At 39.1% G+C, this 19,852-nt stretch overlaps 1 protein-coding gene across 1 annotated transcript; it reads right to left on the minus strand.

Moving 5' to 3' along the window:
• Nucleotides 1–4,376: 4,376 nt before the first annotated feature.
• LOC131677284 (uncharacterized protein C14orf119) lies at nt 4,377–19,244 on the minus strand. The gene is made up of 2 exons (XM_058957001.1): nt 18,248–19,244; nt 4,377–5,237 (listed from the first exon to the last, which is right to left on the minus strand). The coding sequence occupies exons 1-2, from the start codon at nt 18,512–18,514 to the stop codon at nt 4,974–4,976; spliced, it is 531 nt and encodes a 176-aa protein (XP_058812984.1). The 5' UTR covers nt 18,515–19,244; the 3' UTR covers nt 4,377–4,973.
• Nucleotides 19,245–19,852: the final 608 nt, after the last annotated feature.

Genomic DNA, 19,852 nt, shown 5'->3' on the forward strand with positions numbered 1-19,852 from the left:
AGCTGCTTGCTAGCTTGTATCGGTAAGCAGACGCCCAAAGTCAGTTCGCTGCAACTAATGAGCGAAAAAAAATGTGCATCGGCTTGCTTGATGTTTGCTGTGAGTATTTAGGCTATACTTTTCCAAAAAAAAAACGCGGAAATGCGAATCCGTCCCACATTTTGCTGATCGAAGCAACAAGGAAGTTTCCCAATTATAGAGGCGTAAAATTGGAGCGCTTCATTAATTGGCAATTGGCCTTCGTCTGTAAAGCGAGGAATTTTCCAATTATAGATCAGTTATGATGGTGAAGATGACACAGCTACAAAAATGTTTCTGCTTCTACTGTCATGAAATAATTATATGCTAATCTATAACAACGATCTTAACCATAAACAAGATGGTAACTGGAATCAATTATTGCGCACTTCCCCCTAAACTAGAATTGACACTTTCAAAGTGCGAGTAATCAAACTGCTACTGAAAACAACGAGCTTTCAAAACACATAAAATTAAAGTGATAGAGATGGTATTCTCATAGACAGACTAGCCGAACTAATCAGTCTCTTGAAAACAGCACTATTCGAGTGCCACAACATATACAACCCCTTAATGGAACGATTCCAAAAAGTAACTAGCTTGGGTTTTACCTGAAGCTTATTCATGGCAAACCTGTGCAATCATCACACCCGCAGTGCATCCTGCATTCCTATGTTTATGCACTGGGATTCCCATCAATAATTAAACCTACGAGCGAGTATCTTTGCAAACTCAGATGACACTTGAAGATATCATTATTTTCCGAATTAGAGCACATTGCGCACTATTCTGCCCAAATCCTAAAAACAAGAAGTCGTCTTCCATGGTCATACGTCGTCAAGCTTCGAGGGCATTGTTCCAAAATAATGTGCTAGTCGGTAACGTTAGCATACTAATTCTTTGAGCTGATACTTCCAGCCGTTTAGGTGCTGATTCCATGAGCCATTTAGCTCCTTTTCCCGCGAGCCTTATCACCAGCTATTCGGATAATCCCCGATGGGGAACTCACCCTTCTCTGACTGAGAGTTCATTGGCGGAGGAATTTCTCCCGACACCGATACTTGCTTCCTTGATCCATTTACCTCTCAGCTTTATCAAGATCTACTCGGTTATTATTCTGCGATGAACTACCCTAATTCGTAGTAGCGATGCCTATTTGGTGAGCCAATTAGCTCCCATTTTTGTCAAGATATACTCGGGTAGTATGAATCTTCCCTACTGTAAATTCCCTGGCGGTAGGTTTCTCCCGATACCCGATGTTCGTCTCCGTGAGCCATTTATCTTCTCCCTTCGACCCGATCTACCCGATTTAGTCTCCGGCGGTGATCCTAACCTACTCAATGGGCCAGCCAGTAGGTGCTGAGGTCTGTCTAGCGATTCCGGTTCACAGGCGCCTCAACGACCCACTGCTAACTATTCCACACGATCCACTCGCTCTAATTCCCGACGATGGATCTAGCCTACTCACGAGCTATCCGGTAGGGTATCGAGGTCGGTCAGGTGATTTCAGTGAAGCCTAGAGTCTGGTTCATTGGCGTACTACTCGGCTGGTCCCCGGTGGTGGACCTAATCTGAAGCTCGGAGAGTATACTCGTAATCCGCATTCTGTACAGCACTACGGTGATATTTACTCAGCTGGCGCTGTTGAACACGTTCTTCGTGTTAATCGTAACCACGCTGCAGTAGCGATTATTCCTTCTCTTTTGCTTCAATACTTTCTCCGCGCTCGTGATGACTGTGCGGCTGGCGCTCACCGTCGAGACTCCTTTCCGGAATCCGAACTGCCTCTGCGATAGTCCGTTCTCACTTTCAGCGTAGTTCGTCAGCCTGTGAATGACACTTTCCAGAATTTTAGCAAGAGTATCCAGCAGGTATATAGGCCGATACGATGCTGGATCTCCTGATGGCTTTCCTGGTTCTGGTAGCAACACCAGTTTCTGGATCTTCCATCTGTCCGGGAAGTAGCCTTCCTAGTTCGTCGTGGGAGACTCGACGGTCATCAACGTTTCCACCGTCTGCATCAACGTACGGTGATAATTTTCAATTTGTCAGCGCACATTTCAGCTGGCGTCGTTGGACACTTGATCTTGGCCACCACGACACGTTAACCGTCGCCCCAGGGACTAGCGTCTAGTTCTCTGCACAGCTTCTTGTAGCAGGTGAACTTACTAAGCACTATCTAGCGTTTTAAAGCGACCCTAGCCGTCCGGAATGTCACCTTCCACTCTTCTCTGACTGCCTCAGATCTTGCTCTCTGAACGCATTTTCTGGCTTTCATGCAGGCAGCACCACGGAGGATGCTGAGCCTTTCGTTCCATTGATACGCCGGCAGTTGCTTGGCATTGATACGTAACACGCCCTCGCTAATGTTACCGACAGCTCATCGGAATTCAAAATTGGAGCGAGGCTGTCAGTACGAAGTGATTCCACAAAAAAGTTCTTGTGGAAGTCACACACACAGTTTTCACTTTCGCTCGCCACTTTCAGGTAACTGGTAGATTGTTGTAACTGTCTCATGGATTAAAAAGATCTTGATAGTGTCACTAACCCTCGCACATAGCTCATATCATGTTTCATCGTCGCTTTGTTCAACCGTTTGACCGGGAGACCGCACTTCTGCAAAATCTTCCACAGCTAATCTTGTTGATTGATTGTTTCTTATGGAATTTTGAAGTCGGTGAACTAGGTTTCTGTGTGCATCACGCAACATTTTTGAGTATTTGTTACAGTACCAGTGCAACCCTCTTGATATTGTGCGACAAGCTCCTTTTCGAACTCTCAGACGGTGTTGAGTAGATTTATCGCCGGGAACATTCTGGGTTGATGTTTGGAGCTAAATGACTCAACCACGCAAGCTAAACGGCCTAATATACACCAAAAATTATGGAATGCAAAAGGAAAGCCGACAATTACGGGTTTACTGTGGAAAATTCGTGAGCAAAAAAACCTGCGTAAAAGTACAAACACCCACCCCACGTAGTAATACTAAGATGTACTCCAACGGGAAAAAGCAGAGCGGAGTGAGAGAAGTGTCTTAGTGGATAGGCACGAAAGTGAGTCCCACACACTGCCAATACCCTACATACAAGATTTTTTTATGATTTTTAAACCTTACAAAAACACACATTTTACGATCTCGTCGAAGAGAGTAGAGTGGCACATGTCGGGTTTAGGTTGTATAAACTTTCTATAAGAGAAATACGATAACGGTCGTTGCTTCGCCATTTTTTTACAATTATATAAACATATAAAAACCTATTTGTTTGGATACACCTTAGCTATTTTTTTTAAGACTAGAACGTACGAATTTAAAGCAGCCAAAACTGCCTGTTATACTGCTGATGAGACGAAGTCGAAACGCAAATTTAGACTTTGTTTAAGTTGGATATTATGCCCTTTATGTACAAATTAGATTATCACAAATTTTCTCTTTAGAAATAAATTGAGCATGGTATTGAATTTTACCAAGTGCACAGGAATACAACTCCTTAAATGTTCGGTATATCCGCAGTATATGAAGGGATTTTATCAATCCATGGTAAAAATTTGACATTGCCAAGTATAAGTAAACCATAAATAATCGATTTCTCAATTGCGAATTTTTACTTGTGCCATACCGTAATGGGTAGAATTAGGCTTCTCACTAAATTCATCTCTAGGCCACCCTTACAGTTCAGACAGTTATTTTGTTCGATCGCGCCCGCTTCTAGTCAATGAAAGTGAAACAGAATCAACAATGAAGTGCAATAGCTACATGTACGCTCAGATTCGGCTTTGTTTGCTGGTTTTCTCCGTCTTCGCGAGGTTGCTTGTTTTGCCGCCCTGGTTAAGCGTCTTTTATGACCGTTTAAATTTTCGCCACCGTTTTGGTTTACGACTGAATTACTCAATCAAACAACAGGCGCCGCCGTCGCTAGGCAACGCGATTCGTCTGTGTATGTTTACTGGGGGTAACCAGCCACGGACTTAATAGAATTACCTCCGCCTGACCAAGGCCCTGTCTGAGATTCATTTGGTTTGCTTTTTTTTTTCTTATGGTTTCAATTGCAAGACAAAAAGTTGTAGGTTCTTTCCAGTTGTCCAGTCCATGGCAACGATCTGCGTTGAGTGCATTTAACTATCTTTTACATTGGTTACTTCGAGGGCGGTCTTTGTTTAACACCTGTCGAAGCAGAATAATTTTCCGCTGCTATTGGGTTCATATCCGGAACACCTCTTATTTTATTTTGTGATTTGTTAGTATTTTTTGCAAACCTTTGGCAACGATTCACTCAGGAATGTGATTTTGTATGCAGCTGCACCGCTCACTATAGTGCCCATGCTGCGAGGGGTTACATACATTAGGAAAACAAATTAAATTACAAATTCTAGTGTTATTATATTTTTCCAGGTGCACGGAACCTATGTAAAATTCTTTGTTCTCAAATTAATCATCACTTCCTTGTAGGAGGCAACGCTTCTTAACCACTCTGGGATCGAGCAATTTCAGATTCATCTTTTATTAAACGTATGTCTTGTTTCAAGATTGAGAACTTGATGTTTCTTCGTTTCATATGGCAAATTTTCAATTGCTTTTCACAGCTTAATCAACTAACAACTCGATAAATAGCACATTATTATATTAGTTTGAATCGTTTTCACACTCTTCATACGATTAGTGATACCGTTATCGTACATTTCATTTGTCAGAGCCATTGTGTGTGTGACATTTGTGATTACGTTGCTATTTCAAAAAGAGAAATAATTGAGGTTTCACTGGATAAGAGTTGAGATTCTATTGCTAATCAGTGATAATAAATTACTTAAATACGTCATCCGTTTAATAGCTGCTCGTGTATATCGAAAAAAAAGTTGCGCTGGATTGATATGTTAGGAAAATAAATAACTCCGGAATGTGAAAACAGTTAGTCTTACAAAAAAAAAAAGATCACTACTCTGAGCCAAAACTCGCCGATTCAGTCTTCCCCAATGACCAGTAGTGTGGTGGCTGTTGGCGTGGTAGGCTCTGGACTCGTCTCCAACTCGGGCGGTGGACTACTGGGCAAATCGGTGGTAGCGGCTGGATCTCCTGGATATGCTGGATCGATTCTGGGCGAGATGCCTGCCAGTTCCTGCTGGATCAATCTTTCAAAGTCGGAATCGATTTCGGTCAGCCGTTCCAGCAGCTTGTCCCGGTAGGTTTCGGGCCATTTGCTGGACCACTGATTGAATAGTTTTACCTGGAAATAGTCGGTTGAGCAGCAGATGATTAGATTAGCGAGGAGTTTTAAAAAGTTAGATGCGCTAATTACTACACTTCTTTCATTATTTCTTCTAGTATAAATTGAAACAATATACAGGGAATAAGGATTTTTTAAATGCATGGCGTCTTTTCTCAGCAATGCAGATGAGTTTATTCTCGTTTCATGAGTTTGAGATAAGTAAAGCAAATTTTTGGAACGATTAGTTGATGCCCGGTTTGAACCTACGCTATTGCGATCGGTATTTAACTCAAACTGAAAAACTAACACAATAAAAGTATATACCGCAATGTGGTGAATAACTATGTCGAAAACGGTCTGATGATGCAAGTCGTCTAAGTCAACCATCGTTTTCTGGATCAGGAAGGTTTCAAAGCGCTAGAAGAATTATTGAATATTTTTAGTAAATAAGTAGGTTGCTTTTGCTTTGGTATTTTTTTGTAATTTTAATTATGGATATTTTAACCTTAGGTTCATTCGCCTCTTTGTCTGGTTAGGGAAATCTCTAACCCTATGTGTAAGGTTGGGAATCGAACCCAGGTGAGCTGCGTACAAGGCAATTTATTTACCAACTACGGTATGCCCGCCCCCTTTGTGAAAAAGTAGTTTGAAGGATATTTCAATCACGCACCAGTATACATTTCACAGATGATTTCGAGACCACCCTAAACAATTGCAAGATTAATACTACGATTCAAAGATAGTAATTATATTCCAGACTATTGTTATACTACGCTATTTTAGATAGAAAATATTTTTTCTCACTAAGTAGTAAGTTTTTCCATATAAACTTAAGTGGAAAGTCGAGGAGCAACCAATCGCTTCTAAAATAAACACCATCTACCGAAACACAAGCTTGTTTGATTTTGTTTTCGTAAACTCGGTTCGACTCCAAGCTACTTTCGTGTGAATTTCGCGTTCGTCGTAAACATGAATAGGATCTGTTAAGTGTTGTGCTCGCTAATTATGATAATTTTGAACATTTTTCCACCAAACCTTCCTAATGGCAATTCTGTAATAAATTATCATTACGGTTTCTCGGTTCAAAACTTAAAGCAATTCCTGAAAAAGCAGTATTGGAATTAAAGGTAGTACTGTTTGAGTAGTGGAAGGGAATCAAATGTGTTTTCAAATATTAACAAAACAAATATTAATACTAAAATGTTCCGTGTCACCACTACAAAATGATCATGTAAACGCCGCACAACTTTTTGATATTCCGCACGACAAACTGACTGTACAAAGAAAGCAATAACGATGAAGACGTGGACGATAGCGCGAGAAAAGGAAGACGAACGCAGTAGAAAACTGCGCTAACAAGACCCGACGGGCAGGTAGTAACTTTACGTTATTTTTTATTGACTATAAAGATCCATGGTTCAGTTATGCTAAAGCATTGAGTCGTTAAAATTTCTTGACTTCTTTCGTCTAACGCTAGCTTTCTTTTTCAATTTTGCCTTTTTTTCAAGCTAAACCACGGTAATTTTTTGTTCGAAACTCAACCGAATTTTTGAAAAACCATGTGTCAGACGACAGCCAATGGGATACAAAAATAGTCTTTTGGAATTTTCTGTTTCAGATGAATTGCACCGGAATCTTGCCAATCGTTCGACCTTACATTTTTGAGAGTGGTACATTCAAGGCCAATCATCTAAAAAATCATGTTAAAAGTTCAATACTAAACGATTCGAACTTAAAGAGGGATGAGCCCATTTGTATTAATGGTTTTCCTGCAATCCATCCTCAAAAAATGTTAAAACGCGTTATTTGTAGAGAACCCTCTTAAGACAAAATGCAATAGATTTCAACTGAACTAAGTCAAGATGAATGACATCAATATTCCAAGCAGGAGATTGCACTGAAAATTCAAATTTGTGTCAGCTTTTCATTTTGATGACTACATAATTTACTGACAGGAATTACCACTCACCTGAGAAATGCTATCAAAAACCTAGAATCTTCCCTCCTGCTGAAACATTTACCGATGCAACAGAAAATGATACAGATCGACACTATAATCGTCGTTGTTGTTGACATTATCTTTTCTTTTTAAAACAAGCATCCAGAAAGCTAAGATTTTCTCAATAATTTCTAGTTTCTAAACGTTTCGGGGGTTTTCCGTCTTCGTAGAAATTTTCAACAATGAACGTCTGCTAGTTTGCGATTTTTACTGGTTTCATATATTCCTTTTAATTTATTGAACGGGATTTTTGTTGATTGTCGTCTTCCATTATTCCATCTGCAAATGAAGTAAGATTTATGGTGTAATTTAGTAGTTTTGAAATCTTCACCATAGCGTTCAAATCAAAATTCAAATCCTTAAATGTTTTGTATTAATGCATCAAACAGTGAAATTTGGCAACAGAAGCGACAAGGATAAAACATCTGGCAGCCTCTCATAGCGAAATGAACAAAGATTCGTACAAAGTTCAAACCGTTAAAAAGATTTAGTTAGAAATCTTGATGATTATATGATTTACCGGTTTCGCGACTGGGACCACTGCCAGTTGCCACAACTACATACCCATATAGACCTATAGGCTCGACAGAAGCTCCCTGGTTTGCGATGATATACAAGCAAAAGAATATCCTTGCAGTGAAGTTAGTCAGAATTTTACGAAGTAATCCTTGTTTTAGCGTATCCGTACTGTCTAGTTCCGCACTCAAAATGGCGACTAGACTTCAGCATTCGTGTTGCAAAATTTCTGCGGCCGAATCTAGGTAAAATTGAGTCAATTACCATGTTAGCACTCCCCACAGATTTATTGAGTGTTCGATTCTACCTGTCCACGATACATTTTTACGGCAAATTTGTAGCCAACATGCGAATGTTTCGGTAGGCACCCGGCAAGTTACAGAACGCAGATAACAAGTTGGAGCGAACCCAAGAGTGCCAGCAGCGATTCGAGCTACTAACTGCTCTCGTCGAACTTTCTGCTCACACAATACGATCCAAGGTTAAAATAATTGTGGCGACAGATCTTTTCTCCATCACTATCTCTTAGCGGCGCCCCGACGGTTCTTTTAAAATCGTCTAACATGCTTTCAGAGTACTCACATAGGAAGAGTAAGGCCACAGCCAACCGGACCTCGAAAGCTTGGTCATTGTTTTCGTTGTTAGGAAGTTTCACGAAATGCACTTCAGATGACATTTCCGACCTGTGATTAGTATCATCGGTCCTAAGAAGAAAAACGGGATTTTTGTATATACTGTTAATCGACTTCAACGATTTGCATTCAACCTGCTGCTATACATTTTCGGCATCAAGTACGTTCACAGCCCTAAGGCCGGCGACGCAGAGCTGCTCTCGCGGTTGAACTACCAGTACGGTTCAGTTCAGCTCAATTTCAGAGCCGCCACGATTCCAAGCCAGACATGAATTACTGTCCATGGTACTTGGGTGCATAAAGTTAGTCGAATGGCTCGGCTTACCGTCTCAGCATCTGAAACGATGTCAGGATCATCCCTACTGTGATCATCCCCACATCCAAAGGATGAGGCTGTGTCTCTCGTGCCGTGGTCAAACTCGTTTGGTCCATTGCAGCGATTACACGTACGGGTTTGATCGAAGACGATCACTTTCTTATCGTGGATTGATTCTCATATAGCGGTAAGCTTGAAGCTAGTTGGTACCGCCGCACGGTACTATCTTTGATTTTAGGCCTGAGTTTAGTCCGGTCTAACACGTTAGTACCTGTCATTGCAGAAATGGCTGCATCCTGAAGCCAAATGAAAACAGTGTAAAGGGGCGCCTTATTCCTCTTGCATACAACTCAATAATTTGAATCAACTTTTCGACCATTATGTGCAATATTATGGCCCATGTTGGACACAAACCATATGAGGGCAAGTAAGCAAGTTTTATCCCGTACAAAAAACAGGTATAATCGAGTTTTAAATGTCATTTTTTTGATATTCTTTATCGTCCTATCCATAAGGTGCTGCACGCTCATTTGAAAATGCCATGTCGAAGAGTTATATTGCAGGTTAGCAGAAGTCGAATCATTTTGTAACTAACCGTGGAACGAAATTTTATAATTGGATGCAGAGCTGCATTAAATAAAATTGTTTTCGTTTGTTAGTTTACTTATGGCTATCAAAATGAGTGAAGCTGTTTAATTTACCCACAATTTTTTAGTTAGTTTAACTAGAGGAAAAGAAATGAATATATAATCACAATGTGTACCCTTTTCTACTTCTTCTACTCTTCTCACAAAGAACACAATAAGCAAGTGGATGTTTTCTTATATTTTTACTGCTTTCGAAAGAATCCAAACTAAGATTAAATAAAAGATCGTAAATAAAGCCATGCCATACAACCTAAGTAACACTATGACAGCAAACAATCTGCTACAAATATTTTCATTTTGATCGTTATTTAAATAATATTGAAGCTTGCTTATATTGTTTCACTATTTATAATTTTCCATCAGATTTTGGACGATTAGCATTTCCACTGTAGAACAAATTGTCGTTTAATTCTTAGTGATAGAACAGAAATACAGAAATGCATGTTTGAAAGAAGTTGTGAAAGTGGAGACTGGACAAATGACTTGGAAAAATGACACAAAAAGTTGAATGCGGAAGAATCGTCTAAATCGTGTCGGAACTTAAGGGGGGTTATGTAAAGTATTATTGGCAAAGAAATTGGATTCCTTATTTTTTTTCGATGCAAAGATTGTCTATTCAGTCAGATGCCACGTCGAAAACTGGTTTTGCGGTGTACACCATAACTAATGGAGCCTTTATTTCTTGGTCGATTTTCGAACTTTTCGTAGCACTTTGAAGCCAAAGTCCGATTATTGCTAAAAAAACAATGAAAATGCTATTGAAAAAAATAATAATATCAAGCATTTTGCAAAAAGCTTTTGTAGTTACCTGGGCAATGATGTGAAAAAGATACGATTGGTCCAGGTAATTTTGAGTTACGGTTTACACTGCATTTTGTCGAGGTGCCTCCTGAAGATTCACTGTCTGCATCAAGTGTCAGGTTCAATTTGTTTAGGTTATATCTGTCAATTGATTATCAGACAGATTGCAGACTATAGGAAATAATTAATTGTAATTTATTATTTTGTAACCGGGATTTGAAGCTTTCTCAATTTTCGCACGACGTCGCAAAATTTCGTTGAATTGAACATTTTAGCAATCCAAGATGTTGAAAGCTCGGCAATTTGGATTTAACCCATTTGACAGATTTACTTCGTTGAAAATCAGCTTTTGAAGTTGTCAAATTCTCAGCTCAATTACTGAACTTTTGGTGTTTCAGGATCGATTAGGTAATCGTGCTGATAATTTGAATTACTTCATTTTCAGCAAAGTAGGTCTGCCAAATTCCATATTCATGGTTAGTGGAGTCGTTGGGTAGGATGGTATAATAAGCCCCACCAGTATAAAATGTCAGATTTTTTTTTCCAATGACCACATAATTATCTGAAGCAAATAAATAATTGTTTTTGGCTTCTTCATGTGCTGCAGAATAGCAATTAATACAAACGTTTCCAAAAAAGGTAAGCTTCCATTATTGTTCATAAGCATTTGATTTAATTTGAAATAGTCAGACTTGGCTGAATTGTGTGACTACTAAATATAATGTTAGAGAAGCTTTTTCAATCCTTGGAGTGGCTAGAGACTAACAATACAACTTTATAACGTTCACGATAGTATGCATCATTATTAGCAAAATAGTGAAATAACGTTGTAGGTTCACACTATAAAACATGTTATAATAATTAGCAACAAGAAAAATGTCATCGAGATAGCGTTAAAACACGTTTTTACTTGTTGTGTGAACGTAGTATTAGCCACTTGAATCTTAAATAATTCTAATATTACTTTGTTTAAGCTAAATCGAGGATTCCAAAATTATTTTAACAAAATATAAATAGTCAGACTATTAAATCCCATAAACAGTGAATCTTCTATTAACCTCATTGTACGGTTTTTAACATTGCCGTGTACTGCCGATCAGAACGCAGTAATGCAAATGGCAGCATCATGTTACCGGAAAAAAACAAAAATATGACATGCTCCTCTTGCGCATACTTCGTTATTTTCAATCCTCTCTTCGGCTTTCTTCTGGATCAATATGGCTCTCTTTGCTCGCAATATAGAGCAATAAATAAGCCAGTTTTAACAGGTAGGAAAGACAAGCACCGTCGAACTATATTTACCGGTATTTTGATTTCTCTGTTCTTTCCTTCTCTCTACACGCTTGATTCCAATTGCTCATCGAAGAGTTACAGGAGAGCATTTGGATAAATCGAATCGATTATCTCATATTCAGATCAAAGTTTTTTGCGAATTCGAATCAAAACTGCAATAAGAATTGTTTTGATTCTTTTCTTTTACATATCGCTGTGAGAATAAGTGGGATCATTTTATTCCTTAATATAAATCAATAACATGTTATCACGACTTATTGCCCATATATCTGTCGTATGTCACATCAAAGAAAGTGAATAACGAAAAAAGTTTATTTTTCATTGGATAGATCCAAATAAATGACAATCGGATGTAGATCGTAAAATGCACTATTTTATAAATTTTCTTATTTTCACTACCAGTTCACAAATTGAATCAGAATGTTAACTGCTTACAAAGTAACTCTATAAATACCCTAAGCAAATATTAAATAAAAGATTTTAAATATACGCATTTTTCCTATATGAATAAACTCACATAAAACATCCAAATAAAAATATTTTATAATTGATTGCGAACGCAACGGCGATCAATATATTTGTTCGTAAAAATATATTACTAGGATGCTCAAAACTTTCATTTCTGTTTATTTATAAAATCGTAGAAATTTTGTTAGCAAATAAAATCGTTCCAATCTGCATTGATGCATTACAGAAATGATGCAATCAACAATATGAAATATAACACTTGTGATCATTCTGTCAAAGTTTAATGTTTTGTTTGACTTTTGTTTACTTTTTATTTAAGCTTCGCTGAAAAAACGTGTACAATTTTAATTCGCAGAGTGTGATCTAACCTTTATTTACAATTGATATTTATTCCAAACTTGTGAAAATTAGCTTGAAACGAATATAAATATTCTCCCCCCGTTTCGACAGGTATCGTGTTCAATTAGAATGATATTCACAGTTCATTTTGAATTCAAATTGAAATATTTCAACCAATTTTTTAATCAAAGTTTAAAATAACTATCATGGCACCAGTTACAAACGATGGTTCAACCAAAAGAGATTATAACTACTAGAGGTCCCATGTCGCTGTTAACACTGAAAAATTATCATCTCGCTCTTACATATGCTAGGCCCATTAGTTTGACACATATTGCCCGGGTTTAAACCTGTCAAAGTAATGGGATACAATATGCTAGAGCAAGACCCCATGTTTCAGTCCGTGAATACATGGAGACAGTAGCGCTTTGCTCTCTCTAGTAGTTATAATCTCTTTTGTTCAACCACTTTAAACTTATTTTCTTTTGTGCATTAAATATTATGTCACTACAAAAAGCTGTACATCATCGGCCAACTATAAACTATCCACCAAGTTAAAGTTCTAAGTTCAGAAACATATCAGTTTACATGGTGACAAAATTGTTCTCACACGCTATGGAACGAGACATATGACGAAGAAAAGCTATTTTACTGCAAGAAAATATTGGAATGAAAAACAATTCTGCCTAATTTACTCATTTTCTTTAACATGAATTTGTTGTTTTTTAACATTGTCGTGTATCGCAGGTCAGAACGCAGCCATATAAATGACAGCATCGTTGGGTTAAAGCTTACAAAATAGTTTAGACCGGTTTAAAAGTTAGTCCGGTTTAAATATAGTTAGTACGCGTTTGAGCTTACGGCTAATAGTGACCCGAAGTTGTTACCTGAATTAGACCGAACGAACTGTATTCAATACTTGATGACTGCGGCTTTCCATTCTCCATCTAATCCAATCCACCTTCAATCGAGCCGTCAATGCAGTTTTGGATACTTTCCTTCTCAGCTTCTGAATCACTCTTCGAGCTGAAGACACTGAACGGTTTGGCATCGAAGGGAAAGTCAACGTCGGAGGTAATATTTCCGTAGCTTCATTATTCGGGCTGAATCCATCTTCGTTCGGGTCCACGTACTAATCAACTGAAAATAGGTCTCTGGCGTCACCGTTGAGCTCATCGCTACCGTGTTGGCAGATGTCTTATGCTTTGATGATAAATCAACCAGATGCGCAGCTGTATTGAACTAAAAGCTGCCGTCGGTCAACTTCTTAGGCAAACTAGCAACTCATTACACTTGGACGTCTATCAAGAAATGCTGAATCTCATCATCACCCCGAACACCGTTCAACATAACTGTGTTCGCTTTCAAAGCAGTGTCGGTAGTTGGTCTACCCTGTCGTTCTTTGCGGACTAGATAGATTGCTTATTGGTTCTATCTGTACCACTTCTGTTAAGAGGAGAGATGTTGCGACTGGGATCACTGACTGTTGAACACGTTCAAACTTGTTTAAAAAAATGACTGGGGGTAAAAAGGCAAATTTGATGTGCCCTTTATTCTTTTTGCGCTGAAATTATAGCCCTCAGAATATTTCTGTACCTAGCACACGCTCCCTTAATTTTTGAAGTATTCATATTGAAATTAGGGTGTAGAAATTGTTGGTGGGAATATTCTAAAAATAGAAAGTGGAACAATTATGCAGTTTACATGTCGTTTAGAGCGATCTGTAATAGAATAAAAAATCCAACATCTCCTACCAACAAAGACTGAAGGATTGAACGCATCATCAGATTTTACCAGATGGCATAAATCATATTTCATAGATCACTCACGTTATGTGGAACTGGGATATAATGTATCACACATTTTCATCAACATGTCGGTTGTTTTATCTAGGAAGCCACTAAACACCTTTGCTATTTTCACTGTTCTTCAATGACTTCTCCTGTGTGAACGCACAATCCTCGTATATATTATCACGACCTAAACGGTGCCATTAATGCGCAAATTGATTTAATCCAATTTTTCCTTTTGGGAATTATTACGGCATAATGCCAGGCGTTTGGCTCCCTTGCCATAAGACAAGGGTTCGTTTTCGTTTTTTCGTCAGCGAACCAGAGCTTCTGAATTTGCTTCCCGAGTCATCATTCGGGCCAAATCCGTTGCTTTTGACGTTTACATATGTCGCGTGAACTGTTTGGATTTTTTTGTGTCTATCTGGTGCTAATTTGAACGCTAGTTTAGATACATCGTCTAGTTACCGACGAGATTAATTCGAAACACAAAACATAACCCAAAATTGTTTCTCATTGTAAGGTCCAAGGCAGAGTATGTTGCTCTACAGCGACACCTAGTGTTGATAGGTGTAATCACAATTTGAAGACTCAACATACCCTGTATGTATAAAATTATTGTTGAGAGGAAAAAATCTACGGGAGCGAACTTTCAAAAACTTCTCTGGTTGGCATAAAACCTCTATATTTTAAGTATCACAATAAAAAACAAATAACACAATGATTAATCAATCACTCAAAAAACTTCCTAAGCTCTATTTTACATAAGCGTAGTATTAAACATAAAAACCTTGTCTTTGACGAGATTAATTGATGCCGAAGACATTATAACAAAAAAGGTCTGTGGTGAAAGGTCTTCGAATCTGGGGAGATTGTGAGGATCGTTACAAGACAGGAGGCGCAGCGAACAAATTTTCACCAAATGGATTCGATGCTTTAAATACTGTTCTGGTAGAAAGGAACTGTGGCGTATTCTAGTGTGGAACAACCGAGCGAGCAGCACAACGTTTTAAGCCACTGTACGTTAGTGAAATACGTAGTAACCCTAAAAATAAATTCTGGATTTCGCGAAGCTTTAGATGAGATCAAAATCAATGTGATCCTCGAATGTGACAATGGAATCCAGAAGAACCGCTAAACCTATCACTGTAGTTTCTTTTTTTAATTTGTTTTGAAAGGTAGTCTAGTCGAATGTTACGTCAAAGTGTTTTCGTGCAAAAATAATAACGGAACGCTTCTTGGTATTCAAAACCATTCTGTTAGTCATACAACAATTAGCGAAAGTGTCTAGCTGAGATTGTAGAAACAATATACCAACAATGTAGAATAACATATAATCGTCTGCACAAGCCACCTTGAAGCACTTAATCAAGAGATCCAAATACGGGAGATATAAGGACCGGTATGGCTGCCTTGAGGTACGCCGGACGTTGCGTCGGCGATTGAAGATGAATGGTTCCCAATTTTGACAGACATTTAGGGAATATCAAGTAAGATCGGAGCCATTCCAAAAACTGCCACAGTAACCAAGATTGATTTTATCGATGGCGGCCGACAGATCGGTGTATATTGCATCTACTTGAAATCGATTCTGTAGCGAATGAGCGATAAACGAGGTATAAGCTACTAAATGTGTGCAAGTAGATCGCCTGGCAATGAAGGAGTGTCGAGTTTTTGAAATGTAATTTGTTTTTTATTTATTTATTTATTTATCGCACGCATCAACAGGCCGCACTCGGCCCCAATGATGGAAACTTAAACTAATTACATTTAAAAAACTGCAGGAATCGCTTTCTTAAAGATATCCGAGACAAATGAAAGTCGAACAGGTGCGACACACGATTGAAGAGGCGTTGTAGTCCCGTGATAGCGGCATTAGCTGTTTGAATAGTTCGTCGAAATGGCACTCTCAGAAGAACGTTTCCGCGTAACGTTCTGGACCTTGCTTGGATGTTAACTCGCTCTAGTAAATCTGGAGAATCGATGCGTCCTGACAGAAGATCAGAGATGAATAAGGCTCTTGCAGTTTCTCTACGACGCTGGAGAGTATCGAGCTGGATGAGTTGACACCGACTTTCGTAGCTTGGTAGACGAACAGGATCGCGCCAAGGCAGGCGTCGAAGAGCATACCGTATAAATTTTCGTTGAACGCCTTCAATTCGATCGCTGCTGTTCATGTAATTCGGGTTCCAGACTGCCGAACAATACTCCAGCGTGGAGCGCACTAAAGAGCAGTAGAGGCTTTTGAGACAATAAATGTCTGTGAAGGATTTAGCCGTACGGAAGATGAAGCCCAGGCTTCGCGATGCTTTACCAACAACATACGAAATGTGATTCTTAAATGTAAGTTTCGAATCTAACAGCACTCCAAGATCCTTAACGCAACTCACCCGGGAAACAAGAGCTCCAGACAAGTTATATTCAAACTCAATGGGATCTTTTTTTCTGGAGAACGATATCACAGAACATTTCGCCGGATTCAGAATCATTCGGTTGTTTTCACACCATCTGCTGAAAGTGTCGAATTGCTGCTGCAAATATTGTGCGTCCGTTCGGCTCCTAATTCTGTTGAAAATTTTTAGATCATCTGCATACGACAACCGTGGTCCTTTCAGCTGATAGTTTACATCGTTGAAATAGAGAGTGAATATCAAAGGTCCGAGATGACTTCCAGACGTTGCGGAGAATAGTTTGGAGTATGCATCACCTATGTTCACACTGAGTTGACGGCCAACGAGATAGGATTGGAACCATCGCAGGAGTGATCCACTGAAGCCAAGTTTTTCCAATTTAGCGATTGCGATATCGTGATTGATTTTGTCAAAAGCTGCAGATAAGTCACTATATATAACATCAGTTTGTTGATTCGCATCGAACCCTTCGGACACAAAAGAGGTTAGAGATAGTAGATTCGTCGACGTCGATCGATTCAGCATGAATCCATGTTGGTCTTTAGAAATATATTCCTTACAGTGAAAAAATACTGACTCCACCACGACTAACTCAAAGAGCTTGGAAATGGCACAGAGCGCAGAAATACCTCTATAATTGTCAATGTTCCTCTTATCACCTTTTTTGTGGACAGGAAAGATGAAAGCTGCTTTCCACAATTGAGGAAAAATCGCGGTTGTCAGTGACATTTTGAATAGTTGACAGAGTGGTTCCACCAAACCAGATATACACTTTTTCAAAAACACAGCAGGGACACCATCTGGCCCGGGAGATGACGATGCTTTAAGCTTGGATGCTGCTGATACAATATCCGAGTGCTCTACACGAATCTCATTCACTGACCGTTCGAGTTGGGCCACGCCGCTAGCTGCAACGTCAATCTGCTGCGAGGACAATGTCTCACTGAGTTTTATACACACAAAAATACTATAATCTAGGGAACAACTCAAAAGAATTACTAACAGAATTAATACAGTGCAAGAACGGTTCATTCGTTTATCTATTAGGGCTTTACCGTGACAACCGGATGGAGCTACCATCTTTGCCGACCGCTCGAAATAGACACTTTGGTCAAAACACAGAACACATACATCGTTTTCATAGGAAAACCGGCGAAATTGATGCCCTAAATATTCTCTCCTAAATTAACATTTATATGCCGCCCAGAAGCTTAAGATCACGGAACTCTTTGAGACTCGATTTTCAGCGTTCCGATTTTGGGCAGAAAGAACCCTTACGGATGATGTAATATTTTTAATAGTGGATATGGCCTCTGACTTCTGTGTCTAGCGAGGTTCAGAATTTTGTAATATTATTTAATGTATAATTAAGATTATTTTGTAATGTGTAACTCAAATTTGTGAAGCAAGTGAACAGATACGGTTTTTGCGTACATTTCATCGAGATCAATGTACATGAAAATTTTTACAATATACGTTAAAAAATGCCAAAAAATTAAATAAGGAAAAGTCCAAAATCAGACAGGAAATTTTATTTGAAATTTGACGATTTCCGTAAAAACATAGAGGGAGATTTGCAAGGTTTTCGACAGAACATTTTCCTCACAAAAATACTAAAACGCCAGATGACATTTTTCCGCAAATACCTATCTCTTATCAATTGAGTCTTACGAAATATTTTATCTCGTTACTGATGTTTCCGTTTACAGCCCCGTACCTCACCCAAAAAAAAAACTCAACCAAAAATCCATCCACGCAATCATCCACTCATCCCGATGTTTACGCTTATTTAAACAACACATTTCAACCAACTCACCCTACACTGGAACAGACTCATCGGTTTGTCCTGTCCGCTAACGTTCGCCATTCCGCTGATGATCCCGTTTACGTAAACCGGTCCCCCGGGTGGTTTCGATTCGGCCAGATAGGTGGCCATCACTGGTACGAAATCCTCCCGCTGGAAATCACTCCATTCCGTGAACCACTGGATGACATACCGAAACTCCCGGTCCACTGTCAGATTGTGACCGCTGCCAAGTATTCCTCCGCCTCCTGCTCCTCCTCCACCACCACCAGTGGCCATCGTTAGCCTAGCTGCTATTCAGTTCTGTTTTTCCTGTATAACCACGACGCAAGAACTAGAACCACAACCTGCCCGTCCGGTTTCGAGTTGGAGGCAGCTTTTTGTCACCGTAAGGAATGCTTTTACCGTACTGCTGATGCTGTTGGCACGGCACTTTCGATGTGCAATAACTGTAACTGTTATGCTTGCGTCTTTCCGTCGCTTGGCTCAGCGTTGATGCTTCCGCAGAGAAATGATTGGTACTGATAGTATCTAATTGATTAGAAGTTGGCAGGGGTGACCGACTTTTTTGTCGTCGTAGTTTCTGTCTTTCTTATATGACACGAGTTCGATTTCAATTAAACGAATGAAACGTAATAACACGTTACCAGGCTCAGTATTTGTAATTTCATTGCAACTTTTGTTTTGACCACAACAATTCACATCGAACTAATTCATATTTTGCATTTATTTATTCCTCTAGCAAAACGAAGTCTGCTTCTCGAATAGGGTTTTTGTTCGTACTGATACGGTTACACCCACAACGACTACAACGTAGACAAACACGGTCTCTGTCTGCTGATGGGAAACGAATATGTTGTAGGGGATGCTGCGAGATTTAACCGCAAACGCATCTGGACTGATGCTGATGGAGCTCCTCTATTGATATGCGTGCTCTCAACAAACTGCTCCTATCGCTCTCGCTCACTCTCCAGCGCTCGAGTGTTGCTTGTTTTGCTTTTGCACTGATGCATCGCGATAATATGCACTTTCTGATCTCGATTCTGTGTAGGTATATGTTTTTATACGGTTTCCATAGCGCTGTCAAACCGCGGGCGGTCTCTAGTATAACAGGGTTGGTTTAAAATGACGTACCAGTCGGGAACCGGTTTTATTCGGAGATGCTCTATAAAACAGAGGTGGAAACATTCTAGACGTTGTTGGGTGATTTTGTATTTTTAAAGTGACCTAGTGTATAGGTTGTAGATTTTATCAAATGCAACACACGCTAATTTATGAAAAATGTTGTGCACCCTCAAAATCTTGAGGTATAGCAAAAAAAAACAGTTTTTCGGGACTTTCGAAACTAAAAATGTTTCGACGCAATCAATTTTCAATTTTTTGAGTGTTTTGGAAAGAATATGACCTTTTTCAAAGGTTCCTTTGTTAAAAATACTAAACGGTTTTTGGACAACAATACGAAATAATCATTATCTTGCTGAATTTTAATGTTTCGTGTTCCACTCGTTAGTGTTGTATTTGAGAAGACCTTTAACAGATGACTTGAAGAATATTTTTGTTTTCATTTTGTTGCACCGTTTAATTAACCGATTCATAGAAATTGCTTCTATACTTAGC

This window comes from Topomyia yanbarensis, chromosome 1 (assembly GCF_030247195.1).
Source record: "Topomyia yanbarensis strain Yona2022 chromosome 1, ASM3024719v1, whole genome shotgun sequence".
Lineage (NCBI taxonomy): Eukaryota > Metazoa > Arthropoda > Insecta > Diptera > Culicidae > Topomyia > Topomyia yanbarensis.